This window comes from Chelonia mydas, chromosome 1 (assembly GCF_015237465.2).
Source record: "Chelonia mydas isolate rCheMyd1 chromosome 1, rCheMyd1.pri.v2, whole genome shotgun sequence".
Lineage (NCBI taxonomy): Eukaryota > Metazoa > Chordata > Testudines > Cheloniidae > Chelonia > Chelonia mydas.
In genome coordinates this window covers 230,566,727-230,586,168 of record NC_057849.1, presented here as the reverse complement: position 1 = coordinate 230,586,168, position 19,442 = coordinate 230,566,727, and the positions used below count along the sequence as shown (strand labels likewise).

The 19,442-nt window shown below is 39.2% G+C and overlaps 1 protein-coding gene across 28 annotated transcripts in view; it reads left to right on the top strand.

Annotated features, from left to right (window-relative positions):
* Positions 1–19,442, top strand: part of C2CD5 (C2 calcium dependent domain containing 5) — a 136,791-nt gene that overhangs the window by 14,725 nt on the left and 102,624 nt on the right. For 20 of the 28 annotated variants that reach the window (XM_037915715.2, XM_037915724.2, XM_043538794.1 and 17 more), the window contains exons 2-7: positions 4,165–4,251; positions 6,066–6,237; positions 9,268–9,363; positions 10,678–10,833; positions 15,449–15,644; positions 18,392–18,543. In XM_037915715.2, the coding sequence (XP_037771643.2) occupies positions 4,165–4,251; positions 6,066–6,237; positions 9,268–9,363; positions 10,678–10,833; positions 15,449–15,644; positions 18,392–18,543 (859 nt within the window). Of the gene's footprint in view, positions 1–4,164; positions 4,252–6,065; positions 6,238–6,316; positions 6,418–7,399; positions 7,544–9,267; positions 9,364–10,677; positions 10,834–15,448; positions 15,645–17,198; positions 17,324–18,391; positions 18,544–19,442 lie in introns of those variants that run through there. The other 8 variants (XM_037915763.2, XM_037915774.2, XM_043538819.1 and 5 more) reach the window with 4 other exon arrangements.

Sequence of the window (19,442 nt, the reverse complement as noted above, 5' to 3'; positions counted from 1 at the left end):
ACAAAATATTCCACCCTTTGTCCTTGGATTGGCCGCTACCACCACCAAACAAATACTGGTTACTGGGGAAGAGCTGTTTGGACACGTCTTTCCCCCCAAAATACTTCCCAAAACCTTGCACCCCACTTCCTGGACAAGGTTTGGTAAAAAGCCTCACCAATTTGCCTAGGTGACTACAGACCCAGACCCTTGGATCTTAAGAACGATGAACAATCCTCCCAACACTTGCACCCTCCCTTTCCAGGGAAATGTTGGATAAAAAGCTTCACCAATTTGCCTAGGTGACTACAGACCCAGACCCTTGGATCTTAAGAACGGTGAACAATCCTCCCAACACTTGCACCCCCCCCTTTCCAGGGAAATGTTGGATAAAAAGCCTCACCAATTTGCATAGGTGACCACAGACCCAAACCCTTGGATCTGAGAACAATGAAAAAGCATTCAGTTTTCTTACAAAAAGACTTTTAATAGAAATAGAAGTAAATAGAAATAAAAAAAAAAAATCCCCCCTGTAAAATCAGGATGGTAAATACTTTACAGGGTAATTAGATTCAAAACATAGAGAACCCCTCTAGGCAAAAACCTTAAGTTACAAAAAAGATACACAGACAGAAATAGTTATTCTATTCAGCACAATTCTTTTCTCAGCCATTTAAAGAAATCATAATCTAACACGTACCTAGCTAGATTACTTACTAAAAGTTCTAAGGCTTCATTCCTGGTCTATCCCCGGCAAAGACAAAATATAGACAGACACACATACCCCTTTGTTTCTCTCCCTCCTCCCAGCTTTTGAAAGTATCTTGTCTCCTCATTGGTCATTTTGGTCAGGTGCCAGCGAGGTTACCTTTAGCTTCTTAACCCTTTACAGGTGAGAGGAGATTTCCTCTGGCCAGGAGGGATTTTAAAGGGGTTTACCCTTCCCTTTATATTTATGACAATAGTCTATACAGAAACCCCTGGAACCTCATAAAATTGTGTCCCTAATCCATGAACTCTTGGAACTCATTTAGAAAACTTTTCTTAAACATTACCTGAATATATTGTCTCATACTAGAGAATTAGAATGTATAATCCCTAAGATATCTTTGAGCTATAATATATCTTAATTAAAATTATCTTTAGATAGGTTTTTTCCTCAAAAAACATTTTATCAAAAAAGTCTGATTTAAATTAAAAAATCCAATTTTTTTGATTTAAAAAAAAAAATCTTTGATTTTTATCCACCCTGGTTATGGCCAGTGAAGGGTTGCCACCCATCCAGTTTTCACCCGGACAGTCCAGGTTTCATCTTGTGTGTCCAGATGCCATTTGACAACCGTTGATGTCTGGGTTTTTTGATCTGTGGAAAAGGTGGCAATCCTAAGTGGAGGGAAGGAGGCAGCGCAGCAGCAGCTGACACCACCACCTCTGGGGCCAGGCTGCTTGTGCAGCTCGTGGCAGCAAGTGGCCCTGCGCAGTCCACAGGTGGCGGGTAAGGCGGCCTCCGCCATGATGGTGAAGATCCTGTGAGGTATACAGCCAGCTGGCACTGTGCTGATGTGTTGACACAAACGTGTTTTGAGCTAAAAACCATGGACCTAGTTCCATCATTCCCCAGACTTCAGTCCTCTCTGCCCCTCCAACTTCAGTTCTCGGGCTCAGAGAGTCAGCAGGCATCTCCCTCTGTTCCTCATAGCCTTCAGCCCTCTTGAGCCTTGGCTCTGTGGTTTGGGGGAATTTGTAGATGATCCTCTAACTGCCTTCTGCTTTCACTAGCCTTATCTGGCTCCACTGCTCACTAGGGAACTCTTACTGCTTCCTCTGTCTGGGGCATTTCCTTCTTGAAGCTCTGTTCTTCTGAGTTCTTTATTATCTGGATTCTGAACTCTCTGTTACCTTGGCTCTGTCTCTCATTTATTTCTCATTTATTTCTCTCTGGGGAAGCCCTGGGTCTGATTTCATTTAAGGGACTAGCTGTCTGGTTTGAGTGGTAGCTTAAACTGAATTATAAAGTGATCATGAAGAGAACACATAGAGTGGGAGAGGAGAAAAGAAACATCAGCTGTTATAGTAGAGACAGAGAGAAATTTATTAGAAGTGTGACTATTGGAATAAGTAAACAAGTCACTTAGTGATCCGTGTTAATTGAATCATGAAGCTGGAAAAAGATTCTGTGATTCTGAAGTATATATCTGAAACAAATTGCATACACTTTGCTTGGATTTAATATAGATGTGATGAAGTGGGGATTTTTCATAATCTTTTTTGACACCTATGTGTACCCCAGTTTCCCTCTTTACTTTGCATTCCTATCGGGGGGGAGGGAGGTGGGGAGAAGGGTTAATTCTGCTGTGGGGCAGCACAGGAAATGAGGTGTAGGTGTTGCCTTGCTCTCTGGCCACAGTGAAGGAGTCATTTAAGGCAGTGGTTCTCAATCTTTCAAGATGACTGTACCACTTTCAGGAGTCTGATTGGCCTTGTGTACCCTCAAGTTTCACCTCACTTGAAAACTACTTGCTTACAAAATCAGACATAAAAATTCAAGTGTCGTCACAGCGCACTATTAATGAAAAATTGCTTACTTTCTAATTTTAACCATATAATTATAAAATCAATTGCTATATAAATATTGACAGGTTTCAGAGTAGCAGCCATGTTAGTCTGTATTCGCAAAAAGAAAAGGAGTACTTGTGGCACGTTAGAGACTAACAAATTTATTTGAGTATAAGCTTTCGTGAGCTACAGCTCACTTCATCGGATGCATTCAGTGGTCCGATGAAGTGAGCTGTAGCTCACGAAAGCTTATACTCAAATAAATTTGTTAGCCTCTAAGGTGCCACAAGTACTCCTTTTCTTTTTATATAAATATTGTACTTACAGTTCAGTGTATAGTATATAGAGCAGTATAAACAAGTCGTATGAAATTTTAGTTTGTGCTGACTTCGCTAGTGCTTTTTATGTAGCCTGTTGTAAAAGTAGGCAAATATGTAGATAAGTTAATATACACCCCCAGAAGACTCCTGCATACCCCCAGGGGCACACGTACTCTGGTTGAGAACCGCTGATTTAAGGAATTGGCTGAGACCTGCTGAAAGTGATCCTTATCAATGCAGAATTCAGAAGAGACAATGGAAAGCTCCAGTGACCAGTACATTCACAGCTACCAACCAATGACCCAGAGGATGGAGGAGGTTCCCTCCGCTGAGCAGAAACCCCAACTCAGGAGCAAAGGATTTGGCAGGGGGTAAAGGGCTGGCTTCTGGGAGAATCTGGCTGGTGTCACCTGGGACTAACTACAGAGTCAGAGAGAAAAAGAGCCTAAGACGGAATTCTCTACAGCAGGGGTGGCCAAATTTACTGACCCTTCGAGCAACATATGATGATCTTCAGAAGTTTGAGAGCTGGGGCACACCTTCCAGGGCTCGGAGCTTCAGCCCCACTCCTGCTGAAGCCTCGAACCCTGGCAGGTGCACCCCGCTGGGTAGAACCCCCGAGAATCCCCTCCCCACCTGGCAGAAGCCGCTACCCCACCACCCCACTGCAAGGCAGAGATCCTGAGTTTCCCCCGCCAGTCTGGTAGATGGAGAATGGGGGGAGAGGTACAGGGGGAGCTCCGCAAGCTGCACTTTAATAGTAAAAGAGCTGCATGTGGCTCGCGAGCCACGATTTGGCCACTCCTGCTCTACAGTTTGGCTGGTGGATGGCTCTGGCTTGAGAAGATGCACCATGTTTTTAACCTTTGTTTCTCTGTGCTAACATAAGGACTTCCAGTGTTGTGTTCCAGTTGAGTAACAAAACCTCCTCTGTTTTTAGAAATGCTGTGTGGTGCCATTGTGAATACTTCCAGAGGTGCATTAGTCCTTGAAGAGCATACAGGTCTTTAACCAGGAGTCTGTCTAAACTGGACTATCTGGGAAGAGCTCATGCTGTGAAGCAGTAGCGCAGGAGCCCAGAGGCTCAGTATCAGAGGCAGTGAGGCTGCGTGGCCTACCGCGAAGAAAGAGTGAGGTGCCTTGGGGCTCTGAAGGGATTCCTCCAAGAGACTGTTTAAAAGCTGGGATATAGCACCGATCCTGTGGATCTGTGACAGTAGCTAACTAGCAGTATACTTGGAAATAAATTACTAAGTACTAATAAATTATATTCTTTTATTTGTCATTGAATGTTTGCTTGTATTTTTAGGTAAAATTTGGAAATACTACATTTAAGACAGATGTGTACCCCAAATCCCTCAATCCTCAGTGGAACTCAGAATGGTTTAAATTTGAGGTAAGTATTTTTATAAAATGTCATCTGTGTATATATATTTATATGGATATTTGATTTGGAAAGTTTTAGTCAAATAATTCTGGTCTCAAAATAAAATGTGTGCGTTTGGGAGTCAAGGTATTGTAAAAATAGTTGGTAATATAGAAACCTCTCCTGCAAACACTTCGAAAGGTAGTATCACTTGCAGGAACTATCCCACTGATTTCATTGAGAGTTGTTGTGTAAATACAGGTTTGCAGGATTGGTTCCATGGGTTTTTACCAGTTGAACCAAGCATTATGCGGTTGATACTGTAGTTCTAGAAATGGGTGAAGTTGAAATAGGAAAACAAATTGTAAGATGCTAATTAAATAGGCTTCTTTCAAGTACCCACATAGTTAATAAAAATGCAAGAAACAGGAAGATTTTAATTTGAATATGAAAAGTGAGTTTGCTTTTGGAATATGTTAGATTTACTAATGTTATATTTATATAATATAGTGAAAGAAGCAGGTAATTGTCTGTCTTCTGTATTATTTCTTTATCAGGCATCACATTTTAAAAAGTTACAAAATTATAAAACATTGTAATGTTGGGGCCTGATTGCAAAAAGCACTATATTTCCCCTACTATTTATCAAGCACCGTCAACTCTCATTGTCTTCAAAAGTTGCTATGAGCACTCAGTGCTTTTCAGTAAGTCTTCATCAGCTCGCAGAACCGTACCAGTTTACTTGAAGCTGAATACAGCAGCATCATAGTTGGCTTTTGACGTTCTGCTCTGAATAAATCACTTGTGTTGCATTCTTGTTATTTCAGTAATGCCAAAATAAAAGGAGAAAACATGATTACACTTGACTGGCATAGCCAATGCTATTTAACTGTTTAAAAAATGGGTGGCTTACCCTGTTACATACTTACGTGTTAAGTAGTGTTGGGGAATGTCATTCGAGGAGAACACGACATAAATGCCTCTGTATTGTACTTGCATATAGTGAGAGAGTAGTTGGTAATGTTATAAATTAGTGGGATCAAATAGTGCTTTCCATGGTGATTGCTAAGGTGTAGTAATGTGAAGTGGAAGCATTCTTTAATTCAGCTTTCACTTTTATACTTTGATTTTGGGGATTTGCCTCTTTGGGGGTGTGTGGAAGAATTGGCTAAGCTTAGTGGAATGAAAACTTTTTCTGTATAGCAGAAGTTTCTAAATTCTGTCTTTTTGCATGGGAAAGTGTATTCGGGAGAGAAATGCAAAAGAACAGCGTTGAAAAAATGATAGCAGGATTCCACATTTCAAAGAGTCGAATAACAATAACTACTTCTAGACATTAGTAAAGTTTTATGTCCAGCTTACTGAGTTTTTCTGTAGGATGCATAGAAAGCCTTTATTTATTTACCACTAACCAGTTCAAAAATGCTCGGTAAAATCAGAACATCAGTACACATGTTTATCTTTATCATGGTGTGTAGTACAGCTGTTGTAGTTGAAGGTATGAGAGTTCTTATTTATGTTTTTGGTGCTTCCTGTCAAAAATAATTTTTTGGGGTAAAGGGAGTGTGTGTGGAGACCATGAATAAAAAACGATTAAATGGTAGTTTTAAAAGTGTGTGTGATTCATGGCTTGCCTTCCTGTGGCTCTGATGTCCTTTAGTAATATGGTCACTTTGGGGAGAGAAGAATCCATGAGTGTATTGTTTGTATACAAGACACAATAGTTACAAATTTTATGCGTAAACATATTATTGTATATAACTAAACTCTCATTCTTTTGTTTTCCTGCAGAGTTTCCTTGTATTGATTACATACTGAAATTTTATGTTAACATGTGTTTCTAGGTAGATGATGAAGACCTCCAAGATGAGCCCCTGCAGATCACGGTTCTAGATCATGACACCTACAGTGCTAATGACGCCATTGGCAAAGTGTACATTGATATTGATCCTTTGCTCTATAGTGAGGCAGCTACAGTGATCTCAGGATGGTTTCCAATTTATGATACCATACATGGTAAGACTTACTGACTTTTTAAAAAAGAAAATTGTTTTAGACATAGTTTCTTTGAAAGGTGGAATATCTTCTTTTTAAGGATGTCTTCAGCAAGTTTGTAATACCCTAGCATTGGTGCATGAAGTGCTGCTCCTTTTGACATAATTTGAGACACAGCTCCTGTTAAGTCTTTACAGTCTGGTAAGTAAATATGTTTAAAACCAATGAAAAATTACCGTACATACTCAATATACCGTATATACCGTGTGTGTGTGTGTGTGTGTATATATATATATATGTATGTATGTATGTATAAGCCGGTTTGTTTATAAGCCGACCCCCCCCCCCCCCCCCCCCAAGATGGATAAGTAAAAATGGTTAAAACTGTATGACCCTTTCGTAAGCCGACCCTATATTTCAGGGGTTGGCAAACTTCGGCTCCCGGCCCATCAGGGTAAGCCGCTGGCGGGTTGGGACGTTTTGTTCACCTGGAGTGTTCGCAGGCACGGAGCCCCTCAGCTCCCAGTGGCCGTGGTTTGCCGTTCCTAGCCAATGGGAGCTGCGAGGAGTAGCACCACTTCCCGCAGCTCCCATTGGCAGGGCCGGCTCTAGGCACCAGCAAAGCAAGCACGTGCTTGGGGCAGCACATTTCCAGGGGTGGCATGCCGGCACCGGCCATTATAGGTGCTGACTTCGTGGGTGCTCCGGGGCTGGAGCACCCACAGGGAAAAATTGGTGGGTGCTCTGCACCCAATGGCAACTCCCTGCTCCGGCCCCCCGCCCCAGCTCACCTCCGCTTCACCTCTGCCTGCTCCCTTGAGTGTGCCGCCCGCTTCTCCCCACTTCCGTCCCTCCGAGGCTTGCTGCGAAACAGCTGTTTCGCGTGGCAAGCCTGGGAGGGAGGGGGGAGAAGCAGAGCGGCGGCACGCTCGGGGGAGGAGGTGGCGGTGGAATGGAGGTGAGTTGGGGTGGGGAGTGGTTCTTCTGGGCCCCCCCCCAGGGTTATTTCCTGCGGCCCTCCCCGTGCTAGCTCACCTCCGCTCCACCTGTTCCCCTGAGCACTCCGCTTCTCCCCACTCCCTCCCAGGCTTGCTGCGCGAAACAGTTGTAGGAGGGGAAGTGCGGCGCACCCGGGGGAGAAGGCCGGCCAGGGAAGGGGTTGGAATGGGGCGGGGCTGGGGGAAGGCGAAAAAAAGGGGGCGGGGGGGCAGCCAAAATCTTTTTTGCTTGGCGTGGCAGAAAACCTAGAGCCGTCTCTGCCCATTGGCTGGGAATGGCAAACCGTGGCCACAGAGAATGAGGAGCTCCATGCCTGCAGACGGTCCAGGTAAACAAAATGACAGTGTATTAGATAGTCAATTCAATGATTTCATAGAGTTTAAAATCATCAGATTTTGGTGTAGACCCGTTTATAAGCCGACCCCCGCTCTTTGATGCGTCATTTTTTACCAAAAATATTTGGTTTATGAGCGAGTATATATGGTACATTGTAAGATACTTTTCTTTTCTTTTTTTTATTGCAATAACAATTATACAGTACAGTTGAGATATCTCAAATTATGTCACAGGAATTTATTATTGGAGGATAGCATCTGGCAGAATGTCCTTCATGAAATTTCAGAAAAGTGAAAAAATTGACAGACAATGCTTTAAATGGTCACCACTAAGGTAGTTAAATCTTTTAAATAAACAAACAAACAAACGCAAAACCAGTACCTTTGCAATTACCATGCTGTTGCTGAAAACATGTATTTTTAAGAAGGCTATCTGTTGTGTGTTCCTTCTGGTATGTTTGGACAACCTTTATTTGGGATGAAGGGAGAGGAAGTGACAAATTTTCAACAGAAAGTACAGGATGAAATTCCCTTTTCTCTAGAAAAAGTGTCTTTTTAGTCCTACATGTATCTGTTCAAAATATTTTAGAATTGGGGTGAAATTGAAGTTAATAGGAATTTTGCCATTGATTTCAGGATTCTACTCTAGGAACAGAATGTAAGCATAGACTATAGAGTTTTTTTTTTACTACATTAAAAAGTTTTACATGATTGTCAATTTACAGCTAATTATTGTTCTCCTCCAAACATTTGTTACATGAAAAGAACTAATATTGGAGATTACTGATGTAAAAGTCTGATATGCAGTTTACGTTGGAAACTGATTTTACGTTGGAAAATAAACCAAAGGCTGAGTTAGATTATAACAGTGAAAATTTAATGGAGTTCAAATTGATCTCTGGATTTGTGGTCATTGTGAATATGTGAAGAAAAATATATGAAGATGCTATTGTACTGAATTGGGCGTTCTGTCTGTACCAGTGTAGACATAGTGACTTCTGAGAGAATTGGGTTAGGACGCCCGATATCAAGAAGGTCCCATTCCGTCATTTACATCTAGTGTTTTTGTTCACTTTTTTTGTACTGTGATGTCTTCAGCACGTGAACAGCTATAGTGATGTGAAGTGGTATTGCACAAAATTATTTTGTTAGTCAAGAAAAAGTAATAAGAATGAGGAACAGCTGAAGATGGTGGAGAAGGCACTGTAGGTAGGAAGAGAAAAGAAATCAAAGCTGATGGTTGTACACTGAAGAAATGTAGCTTTATTAAAAAGTTTAAATTATGGCTAAAAAATTAAGCTTTGTTTGAAAAACGAATTGCCAAAATAATACCTCTTGGTTATGAAATTCTTCTCATGTTCAAGTGTTGCAAAAACATTAACTAATTTTCAGTACACCATTCTGAGTTGGTATTATAAATCTGAAATGAATACTGGATACCTTAACGAGAATGGACGGCGGAGAGTAATTCTGTTATGGTCTTGAGACGTTTTTTGAGAGGAAAATTCTAATGTGGGGTTTGAAAATATTGTAACAGAAATATTTAGCTTCAAGTTCTTTGAAGAAAAAATATATTGATATTATTCGTTATGGAGTATACCTAACTTTAACACTAATAATTAAAATGTAAAAAAAATTAAACAGTTGAGAAGATTTAATTCTTTCTGTATCTTCTTTCTGATATAAATTTCACTGACCACACCTTTTTTATGGACAGGTATCCGTGGGGAGATCAATGTGGTAGTGAAAGTAGACCTCTTCAATGATTTAAACCGTTTTAGGCAGTCATCCTGCGGAGTCAAGTTTTTTTGCAGTGAGTAAATAAATAAATCAGTACATTGTTCTCTTGTGTGGCAATGGTTTTTTTAGTTATTTTTTAATTTATGAATATAAAATATTGGACAGCTGAGAAATTAGATTCCCAAATTAAAATAAGTGTCTCTTCTAGATAATAGTATGGATTAATCGTTGTTAATTGAGTCTTGTGCTCTGTTATTTGTATCTTCTTTGGAGGTAACATTTCTTGAGGAGAGGAAATGCAAAGTGCATTGTTTTCCTTCCATCACTCAGAAAAAGATGTTGTTTTTCTTCAATAAAGTGTTTATTCACAGTAGTGACAAGAATCATGCTGTATTTGCAGTGAAGCAGTGAAAAGATGTAGTTTTCATCATCCTCTTATCTTCATAATTGTTAAAATGTTTCTTTTCTGATAGAATGAACTATAGCAGATTTTGACTAGCCCAGTTCCAGGTCATTTATGTATGAACAAACTGATTTATGGCTTGATCCAAATCCTGCTGATATCAAGAGAGCGTGGAAAACTCATTATCTGCAATGATCTTTGGATCAGAGCCCTTATTTGATTTATTGTATAAAGCCCCAGTTGAGCAAAGCTTAAGCCAATGTGAGCTGAGCACAGGCCTCAAGTGTTTTACTGATTTGGGGCCTAATAGTCCCGTGAAATCCCAAGACGCATTTTAAGGTCCAGATAGTCCTTGGTACAAGTCTATGTGGTATGCAAGAACTAGTGAAAAATAGAGTTTTGAGCAGCTACAGGTGTGTGTCATTCTTTTCAAGGCTGCTTTTCTATTCTTGTAGTTTCTGTTCCCTTTCTCCATTCCTCAACTCTCCTTCAAGGCCCAGTCCAGATCGCACTAAAGCCAGTAGCAAAACAAAAGGTCCAATTTGAATTCTGAATTGCATTATTGTTTGGTTATATAAGAACCTCTGCAGCAGACCATTTCTTTTTTTAAGCAACTCCTTTAAAGTATCTCAAATTCATTTATTCATCTGATATTTTTTTCTGGTTACTTTACATTCGCAGCAAAGCCTGTTTGTGAATATGTACATGTAATGTTACTTTGTGTGCATATTTTATGTAAAATGTGTACTAATGAAAGAGCCTTATGAATGTATATGTTGAAACAAAGGTACAACTTCAGGCAGTAATTCCAGCAGGCACCAGTAAGATTCTTAGTAAAACTCTTTAGTATGCCCTAAAATCTGTTGTGAAGAGAATCACTCAGATGTCTATCTAGGCATATTTTTTTTTAAGAACTTTTTAAATACTCTTTAAATACTTCGCTTCTAGACTTGTATATTACATATTTATGTATCTTTTCAACAGCCACATCTATTCCAAAGTGTTATAGAGCTGTAGTAATTCATGGATTTGTGGAAGAGCTGGTCGTTAATGAAGACCCCGAATACCAATGGATAGACCGAATCCGTACACCAAGGGCATCAAATGAGGCTAGACAAAGACTTATTTCACTAATGTCAGGTATTAATAAATAAATTCAACCGTAATATTGATTTGCTGCTATTTTTTAAAGTCTATAGTTATTAGTTATTAAGGGAGAGGATGTGTATATTTAATTTTTATTTTAGTTGTAATGTATTGACTTCTATCAGGGACAGTCACCGATGGCCATGCCCACTCTCAGTTCTGCATTGGTGGGAGCCATGTGCCAGACTATTGCTCAGTTTGTTGGTCATTCTCAGTGAGGAAAAGGAAGTCCCAGGAACACCTGTTCAAAGCTATACCTCCTTGAAGAATCCATGAGGGGAACTGAAGACACCAAAGAGAGAGGATCCTTTTCCTAGAAGATCTGACTCTACTGAGGCAGTGTCAGCCTGTGCCCTATCAACTGGCACGCACCTCCCAAGGTCGTTATTGACAGAAGATCCTTAACACTATCAGACAAAGACCCAGCATCGAAGACCATCTTGGTATTGGCTACCACCATGGCACCAAAGTTTGGTACCTTCTTCTCCTGGCAAGGGGGGTTTGACCATTGTGGAAAAATCATGGCTTAGGATTCCTTTCTTCCCATAAGGAGAACAAAGTACTAAGCCCACTCACCAAACAGGGGAAAGTGATGCCTGCTAGTTTTCTGGTTTGGTACCGAAGCAGCATATATAGGCCAAATTCAACACCCATGCCTGAAAATGCCAATAACCAGCAAATGTTGGTACCAACATTGACATCGGTACTATCAATGGAATCCCTAGCGGTACCTCCTGATTCTAGGTTGGAGAAGTTAACCACATCCCTGGCACCGCTGTCAGCACCAACGTCTCCACGCTTGGCACTGGTGCATATTTCTGACCTCAGTACTGAGGTCACCTCAAAGGTTGGCACTGCCTCTCAATGATGTCCATTCTTCATCTCTGTTACTGGGACATGCCCTTTCTCCTCCATCCGGTAAGGAGCTTTTTCCCCTCATATCACACAGGATATCTCTGCTGATCAGAGTCATTTTAAAGTTCCAGCGCATCCATCTCCAACATGGCAATAGCCGGGTCAATCCAACGTCTGCCAGTTTTACCAATATACCACTTTGGGACCATTGGAGACCTCCTTTTGGGAAATCCAGAAGATGTCCTCATTCCTATCATTCAAGTCCCTTTGGCATCTACTTTCAGGTTATGGATGTGAGTGACAGGCAAAGTGATATCCATGGTGGTTGAAAAAGTAGATGGGGGGAGGGTTTGGGGCAGAAGATGAAGAGCTTTGTTTCAGTTATGTTGAGCTTGAGCTGCTGATTAGACATCCATGAGGAGATATCAGAGAGACAGACTGAGATTTTTAGTTTGGATAGAAGACAAGAAAAATAAAGATTTTAGACTTTATAGGGGCTGTAATTGCTGCCAACTCATGGAAGGCATATTTTCCCAAGGATAGATTTCTCTCTCCTTTAGATGATGATGATCACCATAATCAAATCAAATCCAACTACAGTAAGAAATTGCCTCAAACTTCTGGGCCACACATCAACTTGCTTGTACATGATCCCACTAGTTAGACTTAATCGACATTCCTTACAAGGCTGGCTGAAGTCAGTATCTCACCCTGCAAGACATCAAATGAGCATGCGAGTTGTGGGCCCAGCTCTCATCTTATCAGCACTGAACAAGTGGGTAGACCCTAAGAATGTCCTTCACCACCTCACTCCTACAAAAAAAATGATAATAGATGGATGAGATGGCAGTTGGGGCACCTATTGAAGATCTAACCACCAAAAATCTTGGATTATATTCTGCATTTAATAAACTCTGGACTCTCATTCAGTACCATCAAAGTTCACCATGCAAAAGTCTTGGCATACCACCCTCTTGTACAGTCATGCTCAGCTTTTTCCCCCCAACACCACGGTTTTGAACTTCTGACTGGGTTTCTGCACACCTACCCACCAGTGAGAGAGCCTTCTCCAACCTGGGATATCACAGACAACAACATCTCTAAGAACCACAGTTATTATTAGGTAAATAGCTGTTTTAAATTACTGTCACCCTTGTCTTGCCTCCTCATTTTTCTGTTTGCCACTTATTATGTACATGTTAAATTTAGATTTTACTCTCTTCAGGACAGGGGTGATGTCTTCACTTGTTTTGTGAGGGGCACAGCACATTTTGAGCTATCAGAAAAATAATATTGCGATAAGACTAATATATGTCTGCGCAGTGTTTTTTGTAGATGTGATTGATACATATAAAGAGGCAGTGTGTGCAGCATTAGAATAGAAAAGGCACTTAGTGGGGATCTAGTCAGTGTTGGTCAAATTGTAATTGCATATGTGTCCTGTTTGCTTTTTTAAAATTTAAACTACGTTGTGGGTGAATATGTGAATAAATCAGTATTTCACCTGTTAGGATATGGCTCATGTGCAGTTTCTGATTAGAGTTGGTTTGATGATTTCAGTTCATTTCCTCTGGGATGACCATTTACGTCATAAAACAACTATTAGCATTGTTGGAATTTCAAAGGTCGTTTTGGATTGCCCAGCCAAGTGAAAGTCCTTCTCAAAACTTCAAATGTCGCTAATGAGGTGTGAAAGCATAGGACGAAACTGTTCGCTTAGTGGTGGTCTTTGCCACGGCTGTGGTGTAAAACAGCTCATAATAGTAGCATTCTGTAATGCATAATGTTCCATAGTGCCATCAGTATCAGATGTTATTAACTGTGTAGCAGGAAGCTTGTTGTTTTATAAAAGACACTTTTTGTACATTTTCTGAAGCATTAAATGTGTGATGAACTTAAAATTCTGATGTAATCTCAAATTTAATAGACTTTTATTGTACTCTTAACCATATTGAGAGAGAAATTTAAATAAAACATTGATATACTAACCACTAAATACTAATACCTAGATTACATTTTTTCCTTTAAACATTTTTTGTTTGGCAGATAGTCTTGTAGATTGAAGTAGTCAGTATATCCACAGAACAACTACAGTATAGGAATTGCCTTCTTCATGACTTAACCCTGACCCTAGTGGGACAAGTTTCAGAGTAGCAGCCGTGTTAGTCTGTATCCGTAAAAAGAAAAGGATTACTTGTGGCACCTTAGAGACTAACAAATTTATTAGAGCATAAGCTTTCGTGAGCTACAGCTCACTTCATCGGATGCATACATATCTCCCCACTATATTTTCCACTGTATGCATCCGATGAAGTGAGCTGTAGTCACGAAAGCTTATGCTCTAATAAATTTGTTAGTCTCTAAGGTGCCACAAGTACTCCTTTTCTTTTTTCTAGTGGGACAAATCACTTTAGAAGGTTCACTCTCCATACCCATTTGATCCTGGCATCTCTGCTATGTAGGTAGCAATAAGGGGTAGCAATTGTAGTAGTGTGTTTTGTGAGGCTGATTCCTGCTTATGAAGAACTGGATTGAGACTATTAATAAATATAAATATGTAAATTACCTTAGGGATGCAATTTTATTTATGTAAAAAGTCAATTGATGATAAATGTTCCCTGCATTTTTTTCGTAGTGGTAAATGCACTTACCAACCAATTTGATCAGATACCATGTCTGCAGTAGTAGAAATTAGAACATGTGCGCCTATAGTTATAGAGAAAAATGCAGGAAAAATATTGACGCTGCATAATTCAGTTTATTTACAACCTTAGTGAAGGAAGGAAAAAAGTACAATTTTGTTCCATTGTCCTGTACTATTTGCTAATTATGTCAGTTTTCAGCATAGTGTGGTCATCTGAAAAACACTATTGTAATGCAGTCTTGCAAAATGGCCAAATTCAGGTTTCTACAGCAAACTCAACTCCGTTTCTTGAATTGTGTATAGTAAAGATTTTTCATTTTAATACCAAAGGAACAGTAGAAAAATAGTCAGAATATGTTTTGCATAATGTGGCATCCATGTATATGATATAAATACATTAAGGTAGAAATTGAAAAGGAATAAAATCCATGACATTAGGTTGATATATGCTTTTATATGTTTTGGAAGTTTGCAAAAGAAAAAAGGAGATTAAAGATGTCTATCCATGCATTTATTTATCTGAATTTCAAGGAAGTTTGAGGCCTCAATGCATTTCATAGCTATATCTGGATTATTTGCAGTATTACAGAGCAGCTAGTAACTCCAGTACACCCAACTGTTGCGATGCCTTGCTCATATCCCTTCCCACAAAAGAGAAATGAAGGTCCTAATGAACACTTAAAAAACCAGCCAAACAAAAAAAAACCCTCCTCAGACCTCTTCTTTTTTTCTTTTTGGTAGTAGTAGTGCGGCTAGAGTTGACTCGGGGGGGGGGGGGGGGGAATAAAAAAGAGAAATGTCAAAGAATTTTACAGTCTTTGTTTTCAATTCCTACTCTTGCCCATTTTCTAGAAAGCTCTAAATGTAAATGGTCCAGAGGTACTACTAATAAGATTACAGAACTAAGAGTCTTCAATTTGCAGGAGAACGTTGTGGCTATGTTTAGGTATAATCATGTGGGATGTTCTCTATTAGCCAGTTTACCTATCCTGAAATTATTACAAAAATGAAGAAGGTCAGATCCACAGAAGAGAATAAGAAACATCCTCTTTAACATATTTGCCCTATATCTAAGTGAGATATCAGTTAACTTGTGTTTATTTTTTGTAGGTGAACTTCAAAGGAAGATTGGCTTGAAGGTACTTGAAATGAGAGGGAATGCAGTTGTTGGTTACTTGCAGTGTTTTGATTTGGAGGGAGAATCTGGACTGGTAGTACGAGCCATAGGAACAGTCTGTACCTTGGATAAAATAAGTAACACAGCATTCTTACCTGCATGTAATTCCCCATCTAAAGAAATGAAGGAGTAAGTATGAGTTAATAGATTGTAATGGAGTGAATTTCATTTCTTCTCATATTCATTCAGTTTTACATATCCAGTGTGTTTTCCCAGCATTTACTTCTCCTTTACTGTTTTTTCTTGTCTGTAACTTGGTTTATGTTGTGCAATTTTGAGAAGATAGACATTAGATGATGCAGCAGTAAATCTTGGCAAGAGAGATGTTTTTCTATTAATTCCATAACTCTTGCATTTGTGCAGTCATAGCATTGCACATTCCTGTGTTGTGATCCGCCAACCTCTAGCTGGTAAATAGTTTGCACGTGCAAATAACCTGTTTTTTGTTCATGGGGATCTTTCACAACACTATGCATTTCTTAAGGGATTTCTATTTTTACCACTTTGAGTGTCTTTGCTGTGCATTCATGTAAGAAAAGATAAGTATATTTGAGTTCAGATAGTTGAGTGGCTCAGGAGATAAAAGGACATCCTTGAAGTCTTTTAATCATTTTAGTCTTTTGCTTTTCTTTGTAAGCAAATCAAATTAGGCTATATAGTACACTGACTGAAAAAGGTTTCATGATGAGGAGTGTGGCCTAATTCCAATTGTTCACTTTGGCTAAATCAACACAACACAGTTTGAATTCAAATTTTTAATAGGAACAAATGAAATAAAATTAGGAAAATTCCAGTGTCATATTATTCTGAGGGTAGAAGCATTTACAGTCCTCAGTTTCCACTGTGAATACATCAATTTATTTGTTATGGCATCTTGTGTATATTTTACACAATTACTAGATGAAAAATAGAGTACAAAAAACTATACTTCTGTGTAACATGTCCAGATATATATTGTTTGAATTAGGTCATTTTATTTTAATGATACAATAACTAAGATTATTGTAGTCTTATAATTATCATAATGCAATCAGAGCACTTTGTATAAGGCAGCAGCAATACCACTGTAAAACTTCCCCAGCAGTGGAGTCCAGTTATTGGTCTTATTTAGAATTATTAATTTAATTTGTATTTACTTGTGAAACATGCAACCATCACCACAGAGCTTCTGGGCATATTAACAACATAAAAACCACAAGCAATTAAAAAACCACACACTGGCTGCAGTAGCTAGCAATTTAAACATCACCCATGTATTTGTAGCATTCAATCTTGAACAGACAAAAAACATTATCTTAACCCGTGTATATGCAAGGTTGTTTAGCAACTTGCATGCTGGATTTTGATAAGGTTGTTTTAATCAATCTATGTGGTCCTGCCCAGAAGTGTGAGTGGGTTTCAAGACCAGCAGGTTCTACTCACATCTTGTTGTTATCTTTATTAACCTTAGCCTTTAATGCCAAAGATTCAATAATATATTAACAAGTTAATACTTAGCTGTTCCCCTGCTCCTTTTGATTTTGTCTTGACTCTTGCATGCTAGGAATTATAACTCTTAGAGTCTGCTTAAAGAATAAGAGATCTCCGCTAACTAGCACTCCCTGAAATCATTTTTAACATAACTTTGCAATCTGTTGTATGTATTGTTTTCTTTTCTTCCACTTTGGCTGCAAATTCTCTCAGGTCTCCGCTGGTTCATCCGCCAAGCCATGGATGCCGCTCGACTCACAACAGCCCAATTCACACTGCTTCTGGCTCACGACTTACCCAGAACTTCTCTCTGTCTGTTCCCACTCTCATCTACACTGGTACGAGACTACTCAGACTCAGGAGCTGGGGAGAGGCAGGCCACAGGCACAGTGGTCGCAAAATGCAGGCAGGCAGGCAGTGTAGGCAGGTACCACCCATCTTTTCTCCCTCTTTTTCTCACTGGGAGTCCTTCTGCTGTCAGTGGAGAACTACTGCTGTGTTCAGCTGCTGAAACAAACTCAATAGTTACTTGGAAGAGTGTGTGTTCCCTCAAAGTCTCTTCCACAGAGCTATACTTTTCATTTCCTTTAACTACTTGAGATTACCTTTTAAAAAAAAAAAACAACCCCCCAAAAATCCTACATCTGAGTTTAGTAACATCCACCAGGTACAGTTTACAAGTCTTTCTTACTACTCATAATAGGAAACCCTGATTGGGCTTCAAATTGCTTTCAAGTGTAATCCAAATGTTACCTCAATTTTTAAAGCGTTAGGAAGGGTTTGTGTCGCTTTGTGGAAAAGACAGTACTGGAGAACAGGTAAGGCAATCTGCACATAATTGACATGTTTGTCAATACAGTTGTATTCCTTAAGGTTTTTCTCTTTGCTTTGTTTTTAGCTGTGGGCACACTGCTGATGCTATAGGATAAGGAAACATTTTTTTCTTAAAATATGTGTGTGTATACATAAATATACGTGTGTGTGTGTGTGTGTGTATATATATATATATACATATATATATATATACACACACACACAAATATAGTTTGAGATCATTTTTTTTAAATAATCTAACTCAGCAAGCATTGTGTAGTTAACAATTTTGTTTAAAGCCATGTATTTTGAGTTTTGTTTTCTTTTGCATATATACTTTTTTTTTTTTTCTTGGTCTGACATTTCATGCCTTTTATTTGGCTTAACTGTTCCAGTGCAGATAATCAGCATCTATCTGTAGAATGCTGAGTGAGTAAACATCATTTCTTTGCCTTTGGCCTCATCCCCAGCAACACACTTAAGGAATAACTGCTGGCCCTTCCCCAACCCCATCCTGGTGTTCGGATCATGCTGCTGTCAGCCAGGTCCTTTGGCACAGGATTACTGAATATGTTTCCACCTTCTTCTGGCAGGATTCCTTTCAATGAAGATCCCAATCCCAATACTCATTCATCAGGACCCTCCACCCCTCTGAAAAACCAAACCTATTCCTTTTCACCTTCCAAGTCCTACAGTCGACAGTCCTCTTCTTCTGACACAGATTTGAGTTTGACACCCAAAACTGGTAAGGCGCTTCCACCCACTCTTATTTTTTTTGTTAATTTGTATTTGTTTTATCTTTTCATTCAAACCCTCTTTCCTTTTTGGCATGTAAGTTATCAAAATGATGTGGAAATTGGATATTTCAAATAATGCAATTAAAGAATGAAAGCATTTTGTAGTGCGCTGGTTTACTGTACTTTGTTTTCCAAAGCGTTATAACCATACCATATAGGCAGTTTAAGAGTAGATTTTATAATATAGCCATTTAGAAGCATCTCAAAATGTTATAAAGAGAGTCCTAAGGAATTGTCTTTTTCTTTTAATTTCCTCCACTTCAGATGGTAAATTATGGGGGTACATTTTCACCATAATATGATGGGGGAAATGAGTGATCAAGTCTTACTAATATGTGATTTTTCTAAGCCTAATCTTCTCTGCTGAAAATGCATCCATATTTTTGTGTAGATTCCACTTGTCTGTTTGCAAATTGATTCTAGAAATGCAATTGCTAGTGTCTACTGAACTTCTTCAGGGTTATGGAAGTGGCTGTGGTAAATCAAGTATATGCTGTCGTGTAATTTTTTAAAAGTAGTTTTAAAGGCTATTGAACACCTTTTTAAAAGCTTAAATATTTTTCTCAACTGGCTTTTCACAATTTAATTGAATGCTGATTCCTCCCTCCACCCCCTCAATTTCTTATGGAGCACAAGAAACGTGGCTCTGCCTTGTTTACTTCCTTCTCTGTATCAGTCGTTATTTCAGTACAGTCCTGGGAGTTTTGAACTCTTCTCCTTTAATTGTTTTGCTCTGCTACAACAGAACAAAAATACTGTCGGCCCATGTATAAAAGTGTGGCTGCTGTTTTAAATGTTGGTTCTAAATATGATGTTTAAAAGTAGTATTTGAATCTGAGAACGTTCC